The sequence below is a fragment of the Tympanuchus pallidicinctus genome, unplaced genomic scaffold, assembly GCF_026119805.1.
Source record: "Tympanuchus pallidicinctus isolate F22 unplaced genomic scaffold, pur_lepc_1.0 scaffold16, whole genome shotgun sequence".
Taxonomy (NCBI): domain Eukaryota; kingdom Metazoa; phylum Chordata; class Aves; order Galliformes; family Phasianidae; genus Tympanuchus; species Tympanuchus pallidicinctus.
In genome coordinates this window covers 3,352,492-3,371,356 of record NW_026294679.1, presented here as the reverse complement: position 1 = coordinate 3,371,356, position 18,865 = coordinate 3,352,492, and the positions used below count along the sequence as shown (strand labels likewise).

The window sequence follows — 18,865 nt, the reverse complement described above, 5'->3', positions numbered from 1 at the left end:
GCTGGCGCTGCATGCTGTGAAGGACAGCAGAGGAGCCACAGTTCCCCTGGCAATGCCAATGGGAGACCTTTACTTGGCTTTATTTATTACTAATATTAATGAGTCATCAAGCCTATGTCACTACTAACCAAATCACATGAGAGTCCATATCAAAAGTGTGGCCCCGAGTACAGGGCTGTGGCAAAGCAATACCGAAGGAGAAATGGCGTATAGTGTCTCTATGCTGAAAGCAGGATAATTATGAAAGCCTGACGTCCACATCAGCCCAGAGTTTATTTTAGAGATGTTAAATTGGGCGAAAAGGAGAATAGAAGAGAGGTTTGGTAGGAAAAGTGCTGTAGTTAGGTGCAGAGCAGAGAAAAATGCTTATGTGTAGAAGAGCCAACAGCAACGTAGCGGCCTCCTAAATATCAGGGAAATCTCAGCTCATTCACCTGGTGACTTCAGAGGGTTGTTTTAAGATATAGATGCCTTTACTTTGTTTTTACTTCAGATGCAGCTCTCTGTAAGTCTGAAAATGACTCCTTGCAGCACAATGGAAGCAAAGGGTCGTGTGGGTGGCAGCTGGGAGACGTGCAGGTTTAGAGATCTGCAGAGCCCATGGATCTTAGCCTCCTTTTTGGAAGCTGAATCAATATTTTGTTAGGTTTTGCAGCAGAAGTATGCCTGGGCCATCAGCACTTTTTCTTCCCACTGGGTTTTTGCAGCTTCGCCTGGGTCACATTAGTGCTCTTCTTTGAGATTTTCTCTTTCCTATGGCCCATGAAAGGATTTCACGTCTGATTTTATAGAGCAATGAAGCTGGCTGGTGGAATTTGCTAGGAGTCAGGGCTGGAATTTGAGGGGTGGGAAGGAAAACACGTTCCTTGGATGTCAGGTTTGTGTTGTGGGGGCACGTGATGCTCTTCTCAGCAGTGATATTTAAAAGGAATTAGAAAGCACAAGGGGACGTAGAAGGGAGACACAGATGTGACTGTAAGGTCAGAGGAAATGCCTTCCCTTTGAGACTCTCAATCTGTTTAGTTTGTTATAAAGAAGATGGGGATTTGATTACAGTGGCTAAGCACTGTCATGGGGAGAAGAAGCAGGGAATGGGAGGGATCCTTAATCCAGTGGAGAAAGGCAAAGCGCAGCCGGCAACTGGAGGTGGTAGCGAAAGAACTTAGAAATGAGGTACAAATATTGGCAGGGCTTTAGCATCAGCACACACTGCCAAGGGCAATGGTAAAATCTCTAACTGCTGATAGGTTCTTTCTTTGTGGAAAGAGGACTGCTGGCCAAGCACGTATTGTGGGACTCCACAGAGGGGTTACCAGGTGATGTTCATGGCATGCAGCAGGTAGGAGGTCAGGCTGGGTGATCTGTGTCTCCCTTCTGGCCCTAGAAGACATCTGCAAAGGTACCAATTAATTAGACAGTGTGAGTGGAAGCCCAGAGAAGTTGTGGTTGCCCCATCCCTGGAGGTGCCAAAGGCCAGGCTGGATGGGGCAGCCTGAGCTGGTGCCTGATTTAGTGGTCGGCAGCTGTGCCCACAGCAGGGGGTTGGAACAGGATGATCTTTGAGGTCCCTTCCAACCCAAGCCATCCTACAAGCCTATGGTTATAGAACTCTATGAATCTTCTGACCTCTTTCTGTTTGGGGTGCCAGGTGTCACAGCCAAGAGGGAGCTCAGTGTCCAGGCTGAGCACGTTCTTGGGGCAGTGATGGCTCTGGGCCCTCATGCTGGCTGCTACCAGGAGCAGAGGAAGGGCCTTGGTGACCCCGGGTGTGAGCACTGGCACTCTGACAAGTGGTCCCAATGGGGATGGATCAGCCCTGCAGGGGCACTCAGGACCTCCTTCATACTGGTGCTGCTTTTCTTGACCTCACAGGAGATGCTAGACAGAGTTGCACAGGCAGTTTGGGGTCACTTAGTGCAAGCAATAATAAGGAGAAATGACATATATATGTACATAGATAGATAGATACAGCCACGTGTATTTGATGTGGGCATTGTTTAGTGGCAAACAAAGAGTGGCAATGGCTACCTGCTGTCTGAATGTGTAATGCTGGGTCACTATGGGGCATCTTTAATCCATACCAGCCAGTTATTCCATTCACATGGACACAACTACAAAGCGTGCAGAGCACTGCCTGTGTAATGAGCTACTCTGAGATGCTTAAATTCTTGTTGCCTTCTCCAAACTTTCCCATTTCTATGAACTCTGGACAACTCCATGGTGCCCTTCTGCTTCCATCCAGAGTGAAGGCATGAAATGGGAGCGAGGTGCACCAACAGAGCTGGGGGAAGGTTTCCCATTAGCTGCAGGCCATAATTTATGGTGGGAAAGCAACAGGCAATTAAACCCCTTACACTGCCAAGCATTAATGTATAGGGCTTTAAGTTAAAACATTTCCTTTAATGTTTTACTTAATGAAGATGAAGACTCTCTCGTTATGATCTAGAAAGTCCTTTCCACATGAGGGCTTGAGTGGTCTGCTTCAGAAACACCTTTATTTCACATTTATGCCCACATACCACACAAACTAAGCCTGCATTTCAAGCTGCTGCTTAATGCTGACTGGGAAAAAACAGCACGAAGGATTGATCTGCCTTGCACGGATTTCTCTGTGCTGTCCTGGATGCTGTTTGAAAAGGATTGAGGGTTGTTTTACTTTATTTTTTTTCTATTTCATAGACAAATATCTCCACCCTCAGATGCCTTGTGAGAATTCAGCAGTCTGTGCAGAGTGCAGCCTTCTGGGCTGCTCCACCTCCAGCACAAAGCCACGCTTTGAAGTATTTTAAGCAGCAGCTTTTCTCAAAGGTATGGAGCTCGCTGTGTAAATAAACTTCATTTCAAGGCAGGTTAGGTTACAGAAGCAACTCCTGCATGGCTAAAACCCCTACTGTGGGTCTTTCTTTAGTTCTCCAGAGGATTAGTCTTCACCTGAAGGTGATGCGAAGGGAAGAGAATAGTTTCAGTGGATGAATGCAAAATCTTTGAGACCAAGAAGGTGAAGCAGCCTCAAAGCTGCTGCTCTTGCTTGTGTTTTCCTTTGTATTAAAAGTGGCCGTTTATTGCTTTGATATCTAAGAACTGAAGCAAGTTTGGTCTGACCTGAAGGAGGAGCAGGACTGGGAGCTGGAAGGAAGTAGGTGGAAACCTGCAGAGGGCTGGGAGCCAGCAGTGCTGGGGATTTAATCCTTACACTAACACTGCTGGCTTAGCGTGCTTTCCCTAATCCATTCTTAAGCACAAACACAGATAGATGTGGTTTGACACCTTCAGCCCCACACTCCCCAACACGTCCTGTCCAAATGCCAGGACCCCTTCCTACATAGGATCACATTGTTTTCTGTACACTTTGCTCCCCACATGGGCCCTGTGCAGTGATTCAGAGGCTGCGGGCACCCAGCACAAGGCTCACTGTTCCTCTTGGTGCTAAGGAAGGCCCAAAGCAGAACCACTGATGTGCTCCAGCCCTTTGGGCAGCTGCTGCAGCGCTGTGGGCTGCATCTTTGGGAAACTGTGTGCCCACATCACAGCTTGGTGGTGCTCACTCAGCCTTTTTCCTCACTTGGATGCAATCCCTGCCTTTGTAAGGGCCAGTGGCAAAGGTTGCAGAGTTCCAAGTAATCAGTGGGAAATGGTGATTTAACTGTTTAATTGGAATAACTGTAGCAAAGTTTACAAAGGAGTGGCAGGTTCTGAGAAGTATCCCACATCAGTTCAATTCAGGGAGCGCCATCAGATGAGACACACTGCTGTCACTTTGCACATTTAACATGGATTATGCAAAGAATGTATTAAAGGAATACAATGAAACATTCTCTTAAATATTCTCTTTGAAGAAGATCTTCAAAACCACTGAACAGAGTAAGATGTTGAGCTGTGAGTTCAGCCCTTGAAATCAGCCTTTGCCACCTTCGGGTAATACTGAGCTCCTCCAACAGCAGCATCAAATGCACATCTGTGTGTAGGTATGCACAAAGAACACGTTTGTGCCCAAATTCTTTCTTGGGGACGTTTAAATTGATTTTCTACTGAATGGAGTGAGGTCACTTGGCAGAACCACGCAGGTCACCAATAATTAATCCAGGCAGGCTGGGTCTCACGGTGCTTGCAAACACCCTGTTAGCCTGGAGGCTTTGGCAGAGCAGGGGCAGCACTCAAACTTCCTCAGCAAACAGCAGACATGCATTTAACTTTCGAGGAGGAAAGGGAGTCTTGCTGTTATTGAAACCATTTGTGCCATGCTTGCACTGCAGCACTGGGTGCATCCACGTGGCAGAGCTGCCAATCCCGCAGCTCACCCTGGCTTACTGACAGGCCCAGGGTTTAGTGCAGGTGGTCACAGTTTGCATCTCATTGGGAGTCTAAAGAGATCCCGGTTTAGGGTCTGTTCAGTGCAATATTTCTAGAAGGATTTGCAGAACTCAGTGCTTTGTGTGCTTTTTAGCAAGCCTGGCTGCTGGACGGGTGTCCCTTGGTACAGCTGCACAGGTGCTCTGATGCAGGTAGCAGAGTTAAAGCAATAAATCTCAGCTCCCATTTACCCTACCAGACAAAGGGGTTGTATTTGCAGAAGACCTATCTGTTTTCTCTAGCTGTATCAGTTGGCCTAGCAACATATTGCACAGAAGTTACAAATACCTTCTTCACAATGCTGCCCAGAGAAGTGCTGTACCTAAGCAGGTTTACTCTGCTCAGATAGAACTGCAGCAGCTTTACATAAATGGGAGCAATTAAGAGGCGAGCCCACAGACTTCCCTCAGATGTTAGCAAACAATTTGGCTGTTAATTTCTACCTGTTGGTGGATGCTTGAATTTCAATGAGTTGCAATTAAACACAATTAGCTTTGTGCACAGTTCTGGGAGGTAAGAGAGATGGAGGTTGCTGCAAGTCTCCAGCATGGGCTTGTGCTCCTTGTGCAGCTGATTGGCCAGGGAGAATGGCACAGCAGCTGTGGCAATGCAGAAGGCATCCTTGGCTCCTTGGCTTGTGGTTGGGACTTTTTGTCCACCTCTGCAAGCACCTCAAGTGCTGTGTTCTTTTTTGGGCCCCTCATCACAAGAAAGACACTGAGGTGAGGCACCGTGTGCAGAGAAGGGCAACAGAACTGTGGAGGGTCTGCAACTCAGGTCTTATGCAGAGTGGCTGAGGGAGCTCAGGTGGTTCTGTCTGCAGAAAGGAAGGCTCAGGGAAGACCTCATTGCTCTCCCCAACTCCCTGAAAGGCGGCCGTGGCAAAGTGTGGGTCAGCCTCTGCTCCCAGGTAACAGCGATAGGATGAGAGGTGATGGCCTCACGTACTGCCAGGGGAGTCTCAGGTTTTAGGAAAAACTTTCTCAGAAAGCAAGGTAATGCAGAGGCACAGGAGCTGCACTGGGGTCACGGTTCCTGGGGGTGTTCCAGACCCGTGGATATGTGGCACTGAGGGTCATGGGCAGTGGGCATGGTGGGGTTGGGCTGGGGTTGGGTTTGGCAATCTGAGGTGTCTTTCCCAACCTGAATGACTCTGTAATTCAATAATTTTATGCAAGCCATTGCAGCAGCTCTCCAAAAACTGGCGTCTGAACCAGAAAATCCTCTCTTTCCATTCTGAGGGACATCTAGCTGTGACATGAGGGATGAGGCACCATCCCCTGAAGCTCTGGGACCTGTTCCAGCCCACGGTGCATTCACCAGGTGCCTCTCGTGCTGGTTTGGCTCCCACCGTAACACCAGGAAATGTGCTGCACAGACATCCATCAGCTGCACGTCGGTGTGCTGTCAGTCACTGTGATTTATTTAGGCTTTCAGTGCTGAACTGATTAAATTGCACATTCAGTGAAAGCGAGAGTTTCACTCCTAGCACCGACTGAAATTATTGCATCTGTCCAAAGACACCAGCAAAGGTTAACAGTGTCTGTTTACATTCCTCATAAAGAAAATCTTGTTAAACTCCATCTCACATATTTTACAGCCGTGCTAAGAGCCCCTGAAGAATACGTTGTCAGGAGGAATGGTTTTAATCTATTTATCTAATTTTATGCAGCACGAGTGTATGCTGCTTAATTGGGGAGTTAGCAGGAATTCTATGTTGTGACACAAAGAGCTTCCTTGTGCAAACACAGGGAGCTTTGGTGGGTGATCCTTCCTTGCTGTCTTGCTGGAAAGGTCAGTGATTGTGGGATGTGCAGAACTACAGACCAAATGACTGCAGCCTTGCACACTGGAATGTAAGATCATTTGTCTTTTTCCACTTAACTTTTGTGCCTTGCTCTGGCCCTGCCTGTTGTTTTTCCTACCCACCCCTATTTTTAAAGGACTACACAAAAGCTGATCTTAATCCACGATAGCGATTGTGTGTTGATCAGTTCCCATCTGCTCCTCTCCAAAGTCAAGTTTGTACAGGCCTTGGGTTGATCCGAGTGATGGAGCTGCTTTCATGGCCATCCCAGTCCTAAATGCTACCTCCATTTACACTTCTGTTTGCAGAAATGTACCTATGGAAAGTGGCCTATAAAACTTGGAGAAGTCTGACCCAGACAGAGAAAGACCCTCTGCAGAATTTCTCTGCCTTGTGATCCGGGCTTTGGCTCTGTGCTTCAGCAGGAGGAAGCCAGCTGTCTGCTGGTAGCCCTGCTCCCATGCAGGAGGTCTTCTCCCCAAGACACTGTGTGAAGAGGTGATACGGCAGAGCCAACTCTCTGCTCCTGCTGTTCCCTTGGAGCTGAAGCACTGATCTGAACCAACATGTCCAGGATGCATGGGGGATCTGGCACCTGGGCCATAGGGAACTGCTGGGCTCCTGCACCACTGACCCATAGGCTGGGGGGAGGAAGAGGCTGGTCATGCCCCAGGGATGCCCTGATGGACAGGAGTACTGCCAAACCTCCAGCTCCCACCCACCCCTGGAGGCCCTGGGTGGGGGTTCTTGTAGAGCCATCAGTGCTGGAGCAGATGTAAAGGCACCAAAACTCCTGATTTGGTGTTTTCAGCTGGAGAAATGCCTGAAGCCCCAGAAGGGGATGGAGTGCCCCTCACCACCATCCCTGTTCGTTCTGCAGCCCCTCAGTGACCAGATCCCCATGGTTCCATAGCACAGCCTCTCTGCCTCATTTCTAACAAGCCTGGTTTGTCTGCATTTGGAGCATTGCTTCTTGGCGCTGCTGTTTGAGAATTACTGCTCGCAGTTTCCCTTTGACAGATGCATAAAAGAGCCAAGGGAAAAACCCAGAGCTGCTTGGCCACGTGTTCACAGCTGTGTCCTGCAAGACCAAGGCAGTGACCACATGAAACAGCTCCAGGAATGGCACTGATGGGGGCCCAGCCCTGGGACAAGCAAGGAAGAGTGTGTTCTTCCAGGACTCTGCCCTGTGATGCAGTCCAGCCCATAGTCCTTTCTGCAGCCAGGCAACAGCATGCACATGGCCTGGCCCTGATCTGCAGGAAGGGTTGCATTATCAGAGCCTTGTTCCCTTGTTCGTTCCGTTCCAGCTGATAAATCTGCGTATCTCTGTGCCCACCCCTTCCCAGCACATGGGTGTATAAGAAAGGAAATAAATATTTTTCAAGGTGTAAGATGGAGAGAAGTTTTGTTCATTACTTTTTTTTTGAATCCCCACTGAGATTAAGGATTATTGCCAAAAAAAAGAGAAGTATTTTACCATACTGGCATTTCTGTAGTCATAAAAGACTCACAGGCCCTGTGCACAGGATTTTTACTCTTTGTATTTTAAGGTTTTTCTCCATAGTATTTTATAACTCGCTTTGCCTTCAGCAATCAAAACTCTTCTTTGGTTGAGGAGAACCTAAAAATGCTCCTCACTGTGGCTCCTATCACACTTCAGCCCTGGAACAAGGTAGAACTTGGAGAATGAAAGAAAGACCTGTGGAATAACCTTTCATCTCTTCAATAAAAAGATTTAATGGCAGCACCATTTCCAGGCAGCACCATTTCCAAGCTGGATGTGGCTCTGGGCAGCCTGGTCTGGTGGCTGGTGACCCTGCACAGAGCAGGGGGGTCGAAACTAGATGAGCATTGCGGTCCTTTTCAGATCAGGCTATTCCATGATTCTATGATTCTATGCAATATGAAAGGCTGCTCACAGAGCCATGTGTAGGTGACCCCAGGAGCACGGAGAGCATTTTTCAGTTTTCCTCTTGCACAATGCAGCTTTCTAGCATGCAAAACCCACAGAAGGGCTCTGCTGTTGTGAGGGGCAGCTGAGAAACGAGCAGAGAGGAAATAGCGCTGGGGAGTGCGCTGCTGCAACTGGAGAAATAGCTTGGTACTTGGACAGGCGAGTGTTCAACACCTTCTGCAAATCATTAATAATAATAGTAATCATCATCATCATCATCTTCATCATCATCATCTCTGACACCCACACATCCAGTGGGAAATGCACGCTCCCTGCTGGGAAAATGGCCTTGACAGGAGCCAAGAGTGACAGGAGCTGGACATGAGGGCTCTAAGTCTTTCCCAAAGGAAAGGCATTAAGCGTATGAAATACATATGTTTTCTGTTCAGCAGCTGTTGGGTTTCTCAGCCCCAGGGCCATAACAGGGCTGTGAGGTTTGGGAAACTGACCCAGGCTCTTTCTGCCTCTCTCAGCCAGAAATGCTGCTGAATCAGTGAAATGGGATTGTGCATCTGCAGGCCACTATCTTCAGTTAAATCCCTGGTGAGCATGGCTTTGAGCTGCTCTGCTCCGGGGTGCTGATGGTGGTGACCACAAGTCTGGCTCTTTTTGATGGAAACCACCACCACTGGATTTGCAAAATTCAACCCCAGCAGATCCTCCACACTCACTAAAGCTGTGTGCAGACCTTGCTTGTTTCTAGGTCAGAAGTGGATTCTTCCTTTCCTTACCTATTTCTAGAAAAACAAAACAAAACAAAACAAAACAAAACAAAACAAAACATGGGAGAGGAATTGTTTGCATAACTTTGTAGGTTTGTAGGCTTGCAGTCAAGTGAGACCCAGGCTCAGCCAAGGGCTCCATCTGGATCCTGAGCCCCGCCGAGCTCTGTGGGCAGCAGCAGAAGGACCCAGCAAGGAGGCTGCTCTCACTCATCGTCCCCTCTGTCTCCTTTGCAGGCCCTCTGATGAAAACCACCCCCAGGTGAAGCCTGATGCCTATGTGAACAACCTGGCCGAAGCGGTGGACACGATCCTCAGCCAGATGTAGGAGCAATGGTGCTACAGAGAGCTAAGGGGCCAGGATGGTGCCTTGCATGTGGCATGGCCACCAGCTGCTCCATCCTCTGTCTCCCTGGTGTGCAGAACACCCGTGCTTCTGAATTGTTCACCCAAGGGACTAAATCAAGACTCACCTCCACAAAGGGAACACCAAACCCTCTGCGTGCGTTTTGAGCTTCCTTCCCCTCAGTGCCATCCAAGTGCCAGCACAGCCCTTTAGGGACGAGGATGACTCTGAGGGGCATGGAGAGCAGTCACATCCTGCGGGGTTTGGCTGGGTACTGGTGTGCTTCTACAGTGCATTGATGGGATCCGATGGGCATCCCAAAAACCCTGTGGGACTGTCAGAGCATGCTGGGCAAGGCTGTGGTTGTGTTTCCATCCTGGTTTCCAGCACCTCTCTGGCACTGCCCTGAGTCAGAGGGCAGGAATTCAGGAATGCTGTGACAAATCACGGAATAATTGTGTCTTTATGTCCTTAATAAACATGGTCCTGTGAATCTAATCCCGTTGTTGCTGTGTTCCATTGGATCAGCACCCCCGAAGGGTTTGAAGCGGACATCTCCAACAGGGGCCTATGGTTCCTCCTTCCCTTTGCAGGGCAGCCTGGTGAGCAGGCAGGGCTGCTCACTCCAAACAGAGAAAATTACAGATTTGGGATGGCTTCCCCACCGTCACTGCCTCTGCATTGTGTCTGCAACCTTTTAAAGTCAAAAGCTTTCAAGTGCGGTCAGCAGCTCTGCACCCCTTGGATTTTAGGCAAGACTTTGTGCCTTAGAGTGGAATGGAATGAGACCACGTGGATTCTGGCCTCCTGTGGGACCACAGAAAGGTTATTTAAACACAAAGAGCACGTGTGTGTATGTACAGCATGCTGCCTGCATCCAGCTACTGCTGTCTGAGTGCAGTAAATGACAATTCCAGCTCGGTTTCCAGCAGCCCTCAGAGCTAAGGTGACCCCAGGCACCGATGCACTGCTCTGTGTTTCTGTACCGGGTGCATTGCAAAGGCTGCACCCCTTGGGGACAGGAGAGGGAATGTGGGCTAGGAGTTCAAGTGCAATAAAACAAACTACATCTGGGAAAGTGACCTTAGCGGTGTCTCTTGTTCTGTTTTTCTATCTTTTACCCTCAGGGTAGTGGTTCAGCCAAAGTCTACAGCTCCATATGCATCCACACACACGTGGAGGATGCTGTAAGCCACAGTCCAGCATTAGTGCTGCAGTGGGTCACTGATGATTTCTTTTTTTATCCTGTAATTCTTCCTTTTTGTTCTGTTCTGCTAAGCCTGTTGGTCAGGTTGAAGTTAGGCAGACAAACTTTTTGGATTGTTTGCTCACTTAAGGAAACGCAGCCGTTCTGCTTTCTGGTTTAAGAAATAAGTGAAGGTGAGGACCAGAGCACAGGCTGTAGGACACTGTCTGACTTCCACAGATAACAGAGGCCCTGTGTGCCTTTACCTGGGCTTCCTGCCTTGCTCAGCTTCATACTTTAACATCATTAGATGTTAAAGTTAGGGTAGTGTGATTAGGTTGTGGTTGGACTTGATGGTCTCGAAGGTCTGAGCAATTCTATGATTCTACGATTACCTCTGACCTTAAACAAGAAAGCAAAGACACTGCTTGGCACTCAGCTCTGTGATTCCCCATCGCCTCTCTGAGCACCATCAGAGCACAGAGCTCCCCCCCAGCCCCACAGATGAGCTCTCCTACCACCACGAGAGCTCCGACCCACAGCGGCGCGTGGGAGCACAGAGAGGCGAGACGCCGGCCGGGCCGAGGGCTATGGAACCAGGAAGCTTTATTTACACAGTAAAAGTAACAAGCAATTTCCTGAGACTGAGCTGCTCTAGTGCAATCAAGTCATGGAGAGGGGACAGGTCAGCAGTCTTCTTGCCCACCCCGGGGCCACCTGCAATGGCCTGGGCACACACATAACCTCTGCGCTTGTGCAGTGTGCAGAGACGTTGCTACGACAGGGCAGAGCTTCAGAAGGCTTGTTGTTGTTGTTGCCGTATTTCTTTCTTGTTGTGTTTTTTTTTGTTGATTTTTTTTTTTTTTTTTGGCCATCCTCTTCTTTTGATTTCTTCCACATCGAAAACATAAAACTCCGTAAAGCACTGCTACAATCCTAGAATATCCTACATCAGTCTGTTATCCTGTTCAGCCAGGAGCTTTGAAACAAAGCACTGAAAACACAACTGTATTGGCCAAGGAGGCTATGCTATAACGTGAAAAAATTACAATCTATGTTACAAACACTTCTTCCCATCTTTTTGTCCAAGATGTAATCTTCCTTAGAACAGGCTCGAAACACGTGCGTGTGTTACCGGTGCTAAGCGTTTCTCTATCCAAACCCTTTATTTCCTTAATGCTGCAATCTTATTGCTGATGCCACGGCCTGCTGTCATCCTGAAGCTGTCGGATTGGGTCAAGCCTTCAACAAGCCACGGGCATCTTCACAACCACAAGCCTGCGAGCTGCAAGCAAAGGCCTCCACCTGCACTGCAGTACCACGTTCTGGCAGGGCTTTGCTGCAGGGGTCCCCAGGGAGGTCCTCTAACAACCAGTGGAGCCCTGGGAGCCCCTGGGCTGCAATGGATCTCACGGAACTCGCACCGCATCTAACTACAATCAACAGGATGTCCCCTGGATCTGAGGCACGTACTATATTATATTTAATATTTTTAATTTTTTTTTATTTATATATATATTTATATATATATAAATCCACAACTGTTTTACCTCTACAGAGAGAGAGATTTTTTTTTCTTTCTTTTTTTTTTTTTTTTTTTTTAAGTAAGGCTTTCTCAAACTGAAAACAAGTACATGAAATCATACGAAACCAACAGAGAAACACCCAACAGAACACCACTGTGGCCTACAAACCGTCACTGCAGTCTGTGTCTAAGCTAATGTGCCCGGTATAAGGCCATTACTCATTGGAGAAGCATCTTTAGTAAGGCAAACGGGTTGTGCTGTATGTAAACTGTATGCTACGTCTGTGTCAGGTACAGCCGGCGGCCGCTCGGTCACCGTCCTACTGCATGGGGTGAGCATGTCCTAGGTAGCAGCCCTTGGAGGGAGAAAAGAGCCCTTGTTACAGCCCCACGTGTGCATAGGCAAGCGTGCCCTGAGCTCTGCGGGAGCCCGGGGCTGTTATGGGGGTTTGGGACATCAGGAAGACTCAAAGCCAAAATATGGTTGCGTTGCTCCTGGGGATACGGGCCGGCAGACGCCACGTCCCAAAGGCCCTTGGCTCGTAGAGCGCTGGGCTGTGGGCCTCCCACGAGGGGTGTGCAGCCAGCGTGGGTTGTTTTCAACAACACATTGAGAGACACTTGAAGAGAGATGGAGGATTCCCCAGCAGGAGAAGGCCCCGGCCCCGCTCTGCAGGGAGCTGAGCTGACCGCGGCCACGAGCAGACGTAAAGCTATGAGTGGATGGGATGGGGGAACGCCCAAAACCCCGCAGGAAAAGTGCAGTAACGTAACGGCAGGGATCGGTAAACCTGCGTCGGCTGCTCTCAGCCTCTTCTGGCTTGCAGACTCCCAATGGGGTGTTGGACCCCTGCTGAAGGGGTTGGGATCCATTGGGATCTATCGCTTCATTTTCCCTTTGTGCTTTTGCAGAACTTGGGAAATAACCCCAAGGAACCTGCAGAAGATGCTGGAAGCCGCCCGTACGGCTTTCCAAGAGATTTAAACAAAAGGGGACCAAAAAATAAGGACGTGTCCTTCTAAACCAGTTAGCAAGCAGACAGCTTATTTCATGGAGGAGCGTATCTCGTACAAACGTCATGGTCACTGCTTTATCTGTGCTTCAACAAGGCACAGAGAGAGGAAAAGCTTTCAGTGCTGCTACCTGAATTTTCAGCATTTTGACAGCTTACTTTTGTCAAGTAATCCTATGGCACTGGACAGGGATCCACTTCACAGTCAGAGCAAAAAGAGTGCGGCAGCCACGCGGTGGTTGGCGAGGGGCCGAGCGCTGCTGGATCCTCATCAGGAAAAGGAAAATTAAGAATCTGTATTAAAAAAATGATCCAGCCCTTACCATCAATAACTTGCAGCAAAAATTGTGGTTTCCATCTGATGGCACAGCCAGGGGCTGGAGGATCAGCGTGGGCTCTGGGCATTGCAGCTGCCCCACCACCAGCCCGGCCCCACCACCACACGGTTGGCAAATCTCAGCTGACCTTCTCTTTCTTCCCCCAGTTTTCCAGTCCTCCCCAGGGGTGGTTTATTTTTCCTTTTGCTTTCCAAACAACCACATGTGTGAAATGGAAGCCATGGCTGGATCCATCAGCCGCGATCCTACATTTGCAGAAGTTGTTTTCTCACTGATGGATGAGCGTTGTTTGGTGATCCCCATCCCTCTGGTCTCCAAGTTCTGACAGGCGGTTTTCCCAAATTAGCTGATATCCGGCTACAGTAGTTACAAAGAGTTTCAAGATTTACACACGCACACGCACGCACACACAAAATTGCTCTAAATACCTGATGAAATTTTGGCAAAGCTGCTTCATCCCCTCCAGCTGGCAGGGGGACGCAGGCAGCACGGCACAACCCACGCTGACCCCCAGGGGACCCTTCCCCACCGGAGCCCCAGACCCCAGCACGCTGAGCCCCTCGTCCTCAGTTGTTTTCAATCTGCTCGATGTCTATTTCTCCATCCAGCTGGAAGGGGCTCTGGGTGCCCGCCCCACCGCCCTGCCACGGGGTCCCATCCTCCTCCTTCCCACCACCCTCATCGGACTCCTCACAGGACAGGTCGTCCCGGCTCGCCCCACGCTCCTCGCCCCGTGTGCGTGGCTCTGGCACTGGGGTGCAGGCGGGGGTCCTGCCCGGCATCACCTCCGGGGAGTGGGGGGCTGTGGTCCATGGTTGGGTGGTGGGGAGCCGCTGAGTGTTGTCCTCTGCCGCGTTGCTGAGGCTGCTAAGGCTGTTGAAGGTCTGGCGGTTCTGTGGAAGGAAGGGGAGAGAGGAGCTAAGATGGGTGCAGGGTGTAAAGGATCAACAAAAACCACTTTGTGGCTTTCTGTGGTGAGCTCCTCAGGCGTTCTGTGCTCCTTCCAGAAGGCAAATCTCTGTGCTGTTTCCAAGGCTTTCGTTTGAGAGTCCGGGTCAACCCAAAGCTGGAGGACAGAGAGGGCTGCTGCTGCCTGCTGGGGACTTCCTGCTACCCAAAGATCAGCCTTGCTCCCAACATCCTGATCCATGACACCAGCAAAATGCAGCACACTTGCCTGAGGCTTTTAATTCTCTTGTACTTTTCATATCCAGGTAAGCTGGGAGTAACTACCAAAACAACTTACCCCAGACTCTAAATGAAGCCAAATCGTCCCTTGATGTATCTCCTGAGAAACTCAGGCTGAAATCGCAGCTACTTTGCACTCCAGTTACTTGCCTCATAATCAGCAGGTGCTGCACTAGTGAAGCACAGCGTACAAGAAGCCATTGCAAAGATTAGCTGGACTAGATGACCCTGAAAGTCTCTCCCAGCTCAAAGAATTCTATGATTCTATGACTCTAAGATAAGGGTTGCTCCCTCTCATCAGTGCCATCTGTGGCTCTCACCCATCCCAGGGCACATCACAGGTACGCAGCCCCAGCTCATCCCTTCCCTGTTTTTAACACAACCTTGTCATTCCATGTGCTCTGCCTTGCAGGGGCTGGGTGTACAACAGTTTCAAGCAGAGATCTGCAAGCTATGGTTAATGGACAACATGTAATTAACACAGAACTTGCAGGAGGCCTGAGGACACATGAGAAGTATTTTCTAAGTACCTCAGAAAAATTCACAAGCGTGTTTCCAAAAGTGATTTAGGCACTTGAAAGCCTAAGTCTCTTGAAAGTCAACAGCACTCTCAGAAGAGCAAATCCCTTCCACAAACAAAGCCCTGGCACTCAAGGAACATTTATTTCCATTTGTTTCCAAGCTTGGACACAATTCAGAGAAGAGTCGTGAATGCAGTGAAAATGAAGCATCAAAGTCCTCTGTACTGGCCAAAGAGAGAAGCTTAGTGCAAGGTGGTGCAAGCCCTCCTGGCATCAGCACCATGCAGAGCCTCTCCTCCATCCCTGCTAACCTCAGGGCTCCTATGAGCCTCTCCCAAAGCTGCCTGCTAACACCAGCTCAGAAGAGGAAGTTAGGCTTCTGCAGCAGTCCAGAGGTCTGAGGAGCATTCAAAGCAACCCCTGAGGGAGAGGAAGAAAATGAGATGTTAAAGAAAGCACCTGAAAAGTTGTTTACGAAAATAAGGAGCTCTTGACAACTTAAAATGAGCTGCAAAGCTGGAATCCACTGTCACCAGCCAACCACCAGAGCAAAGACCTTATGGCATGGCTCAGACTGTGTAGGGATGCTCCACAGCACTCCCCATCAGGCAGGGAGCAGATGAACAGCTAAAGGTTCCAAGAAAGAGCCCAAAGCAAATTCCATCCACAGTGATTGCCCTCCACAGGGCCACCAAGGACAACAGGTCAACCAGCAACAGCCCTACCTGCTCCTGCAGTCACTTGAATTCTCTCTTCCAGGTTTTACAGGGGACCTGGGGGGAAAGGAGCTGCAGGAAGGGACTCACCTCCTACATTTAACCTTTTCCATAGGTTTTGGTGCAAGTTTCCATAGGTTTTCCCTCTCTCCCCTCCTGCTGCCTGCATGCCTAGCAGCCAGGGATGCAGTCTGAATTCTGGCAGCCCCCGCAGCGAGAAAGCTGGAGAAATTCCTCGGGAACATTTCTTCGTAACACTCTTCCCCTCATAAAATAAGGGCCTGTGAGTTTTTCCCCGAAACACATCTCCCTCAAATAAGGAGATCCTGGTGCATATGCTAGAATAAATATTAGCACGACCGTGATCCCCGTGGCGAAACGCTTGGAACGGCTTTTGCACAAACACCTTCTTTTCCACCCTGCCAGGTTATTGCTGCAATTTTCCCCGTGAAGGTGCAACGCTACGAGCTGTCAGCGATCCCAGCCCTACCTACTGAGCTGTCATCACCTCCCATTAGCACACTGAGCTCCAGTTTCTTCAGAATGCTGCAGACAACCTGGGCTGAGAAGGGAGTGGAGGAGCTCAGGGGACCAGCGCCAGCCTCCTCAGCCCCGCCATGCTTTTGTGGAACAAAGCTACGGGCACCTCGCTGCCCTGCTCTGTTTTAAGCCACTCTCTGAGCCTGTTGCTGTGGGGTACCTTCACCCACAGCCTTGATGGCTATCTATCTGCTGCTTCGATCTCTTGTAGGATGGCAAAGTGCGACGTGGCACCGGCATCCTGCACGTCCAGTGCTTGCGCTGCCAAAGAGAACATCCATTGCTTCAGACTGAGAAATGGGTTTCCTGCCACGATTCAGATCAGGAATATACACAACACTCAGATTCAATACTCGACCAGTTCTTCTCCGACTCCATCCCTAAGCTGATCTCCCCAGGGCTGACTTTATGGAGAGCTGCCATCTGCCTCCCCAAGGGGCTGAGCCATGCCAAGCCCAGCCTTCAAAACCAACACCGCCATCGGGGCTGCAAAGCCATCACCAGCACCGCCTGTGCCAGAGAGAGCTCCTGGTGATGGATGAAGTGTCAGGGGAGAAACGGCCAAAATACCGGAGGAAAAAAAACACAGCGGGCAGTTATAGGTAGATGAAATGCAAACAGCTCTGTACATCCGGAGCTGGGCTATAGGCAGTTGTGTGTCAGGGAGCTCAAACCCATCCACTATTTTTTTTTTTTTGCGATGCATCTATCGAGGCATTGAGATGGTGGTGGGCAGAGCTCCAGCTGTGCCGTGTTGCAGGCATGGGATGGCCAGCAGGGCAAGGGAAAGAAGCGGAAGCAAGTTTCCATTCCAAGGAGCTGGCCATCCCTCAGACATTACTGAGCTGTGAGATTTGCTTCGTTCCCCAGCAATGAGTCTGTTTGGAGGCACCCAGCTCTTCGTGTGCTCAAACAGGCCCAGGAGAGCCAGTAGGAGGGTGTTCAGTGCTCATTACCAAAACCACAAGCAATCATGTATGCCAGCTTCAAAGGAAACCGGTACAAAATGCAAAGGCAGCCTGCACAGCTCTGCTGCTCTATTATAGCCTTGTTTATCCCTCAAGCCCCTCTGGCCAGATACTTATCTGGGTTGGAGACAAGGAGATGCTGGAAAACAAACCTACAAGAAGAACCGACAGCCGTCCTTGAGGGTGCTGAAATTCCAGCTGCACCGCAGGCAGCACCAAAACTCTGTGAGCCCACCCCCACCCACGGCAGCTTCTGGGGGCTCAAGGTGCTCCCACTTCCACAACGCAGGGTAATATTAAACAATCAGATGCTGCATGCATGTTGGAACTGCCCTCTGAGAGAGGTTCTTCCTGGTAGGGATGGCTCTGGATGGCTGTTTGTCTGCCTTTGTTTTCCACCCAGCTGCTTGCCCCCTTACCTCCATTGCAAAACAGTGATTCACTTTTTGCAGCCACCCTGCATGCATTTTGTCAGCATCCAGGCGGCTGTGACAACACACCTGGCAGGGATGAGTGCAGGATGTCACAGTTTGCTTCCCAACCTCTCATTTTATGACAGACACCAGCATTTCAGTGTTTGTGCGGATGCTGCACTGAAATTCCACAGCTTTAGCATTTAATTTTGCTTTTATTCTGCTTGGTGTGTAAAACAGCTTTCACAAGCATGCTGAGAAATATCTATTATCCTACCGGGTTGCTTCACACCACATTAGTAGACCAAAAATAAAGAAAAAAAGGGGAGTTTGATTAAGCCTTGAATATTAACACTGCCTTTGAGAGTGGTTTCACTGGTAGCTTTACTCTCGCGTTGGAGCTCTGTAACTGCCCCAGCCATAGTGTGGGTTTGTAATGGGTTTTCACAAATGGCAACCTGAGCCCATGCCAAGGAACTGGGTGGGCTTCAAGGTCTCTTCCAATCCAACCATTCTGTGATTCCATGACTCTATGAGATGCTGCTGTAGGAGCTGTCGGTGGGAATGCTCTGCTGCTACAGAGCCCCTAGGAAGTGCTAGAGAGGTGCAATCCCAAAATCCAGGAGGGATGAGCACAGCTATGCCTGGGATCGGAGCGGTGCTGCTGCCCAGGGATCACCCACCTCATGCACAGCAGCCTCAGCGAAGCCTCCCAGCTTCATATCCATTCATAACAATAATTGGAGGAAATCTTCACTTCCTGCCAAGAACAAATATTTTCCCTAGCAGACACTGAACGCTTCAGTACGAGCTGGAGAGATCCACTCACTTGGGTCATTGTGCAACCCTACCAGCCATGAGCTGGTAATAAAGATGTGTGTCTTTATTCCCAGTTGCTCACCGTGCCCATGGCTCCATCCCACATACGGCAGAGCAGAGCTGAAATGTACACAGTTACACACAGTTTGGAAGTGGTGGCTTTCCCATGCAGTCCTCCAGCTTCTCCTCTGCTTGGCAGGAACCCCTAGGCTGTGCTGTGCTTCAATCCATACCCTCAAAGCCACAGGAAGGCAGGTGACTGCTAATATCAAAGTATCACCTGGCTTCCCCTCCTCTTTAAAACCAGCTTCCATTTCCTCATTACCTTCCTGGCTCTGCCAGCTCCTGTTGATGCCTCAGCATCGGAGTGGGTGAGGGTCAAGATGGACCAACGGGGTCCTTTGGCTGCAGGGCAATGCTTGCACGAGGTCAAATGTGAGCACCAGAGAAAAAAGA

General features: G+C 49.6%; 2 protein-coding genes across 7 annotated transcripts in view; one reads left to right on the top strand and one right to left on the bottom strand.

The window, feature by feature from the left end:
• LHPP (phospholysine phosphohistidine inorganic pyrophosphate phosphatase) overlaps positions 1-9,680 on the top strand; it is a 68,453-nt gene extending 58,773 nt beyond the window's left edge. For 2 of the 4 annotated variants that reach the window (XM_052676873.1, XM_052676869.1), the window contains one exon: positions 9,074-9,680. In XM_052676873.1, coding sequence (XP_052532833.1) covers positions 9,074-9,082 — 9 coding nt within the window. In that variant the 3' untranslated portion in view covers positions 9,083-9,680. Of the gene's footprint in view, positions 1-2,679; positions 2,809-7,177; positions 7,552-9,073 lie in introns of those variants that run through there. The other 2 variants (XR_008205044.1, XM_052676868.1) reach the window with 2 other exon arrangements.
• A 1,277-nt stretch (positions 9,681-10,957) lies between these two features.
• The window catches only part of FAM53B (family with sequence similarity 53 member B), a 38,902-nt gene continuing 30,994 nt past the window's right edge, over positions 10,958-18,865 (bottom strand). For all 3 annotated transcript variants that reach the window (XM_052676861.1, XM_052676862.1, XM_052676863.1), the window contains one exon: positions 10,958-14,137. In XM_052676861.1, coding sequence (XP_052532821.1) covers positions 13,811-14,137 — 327 coding nt within the window. In that variant the 3' untranslated portion in view covers positions 10,958-13,810. The remainder of the gene's footprint in view (positions 14,138-18,865) is intronic.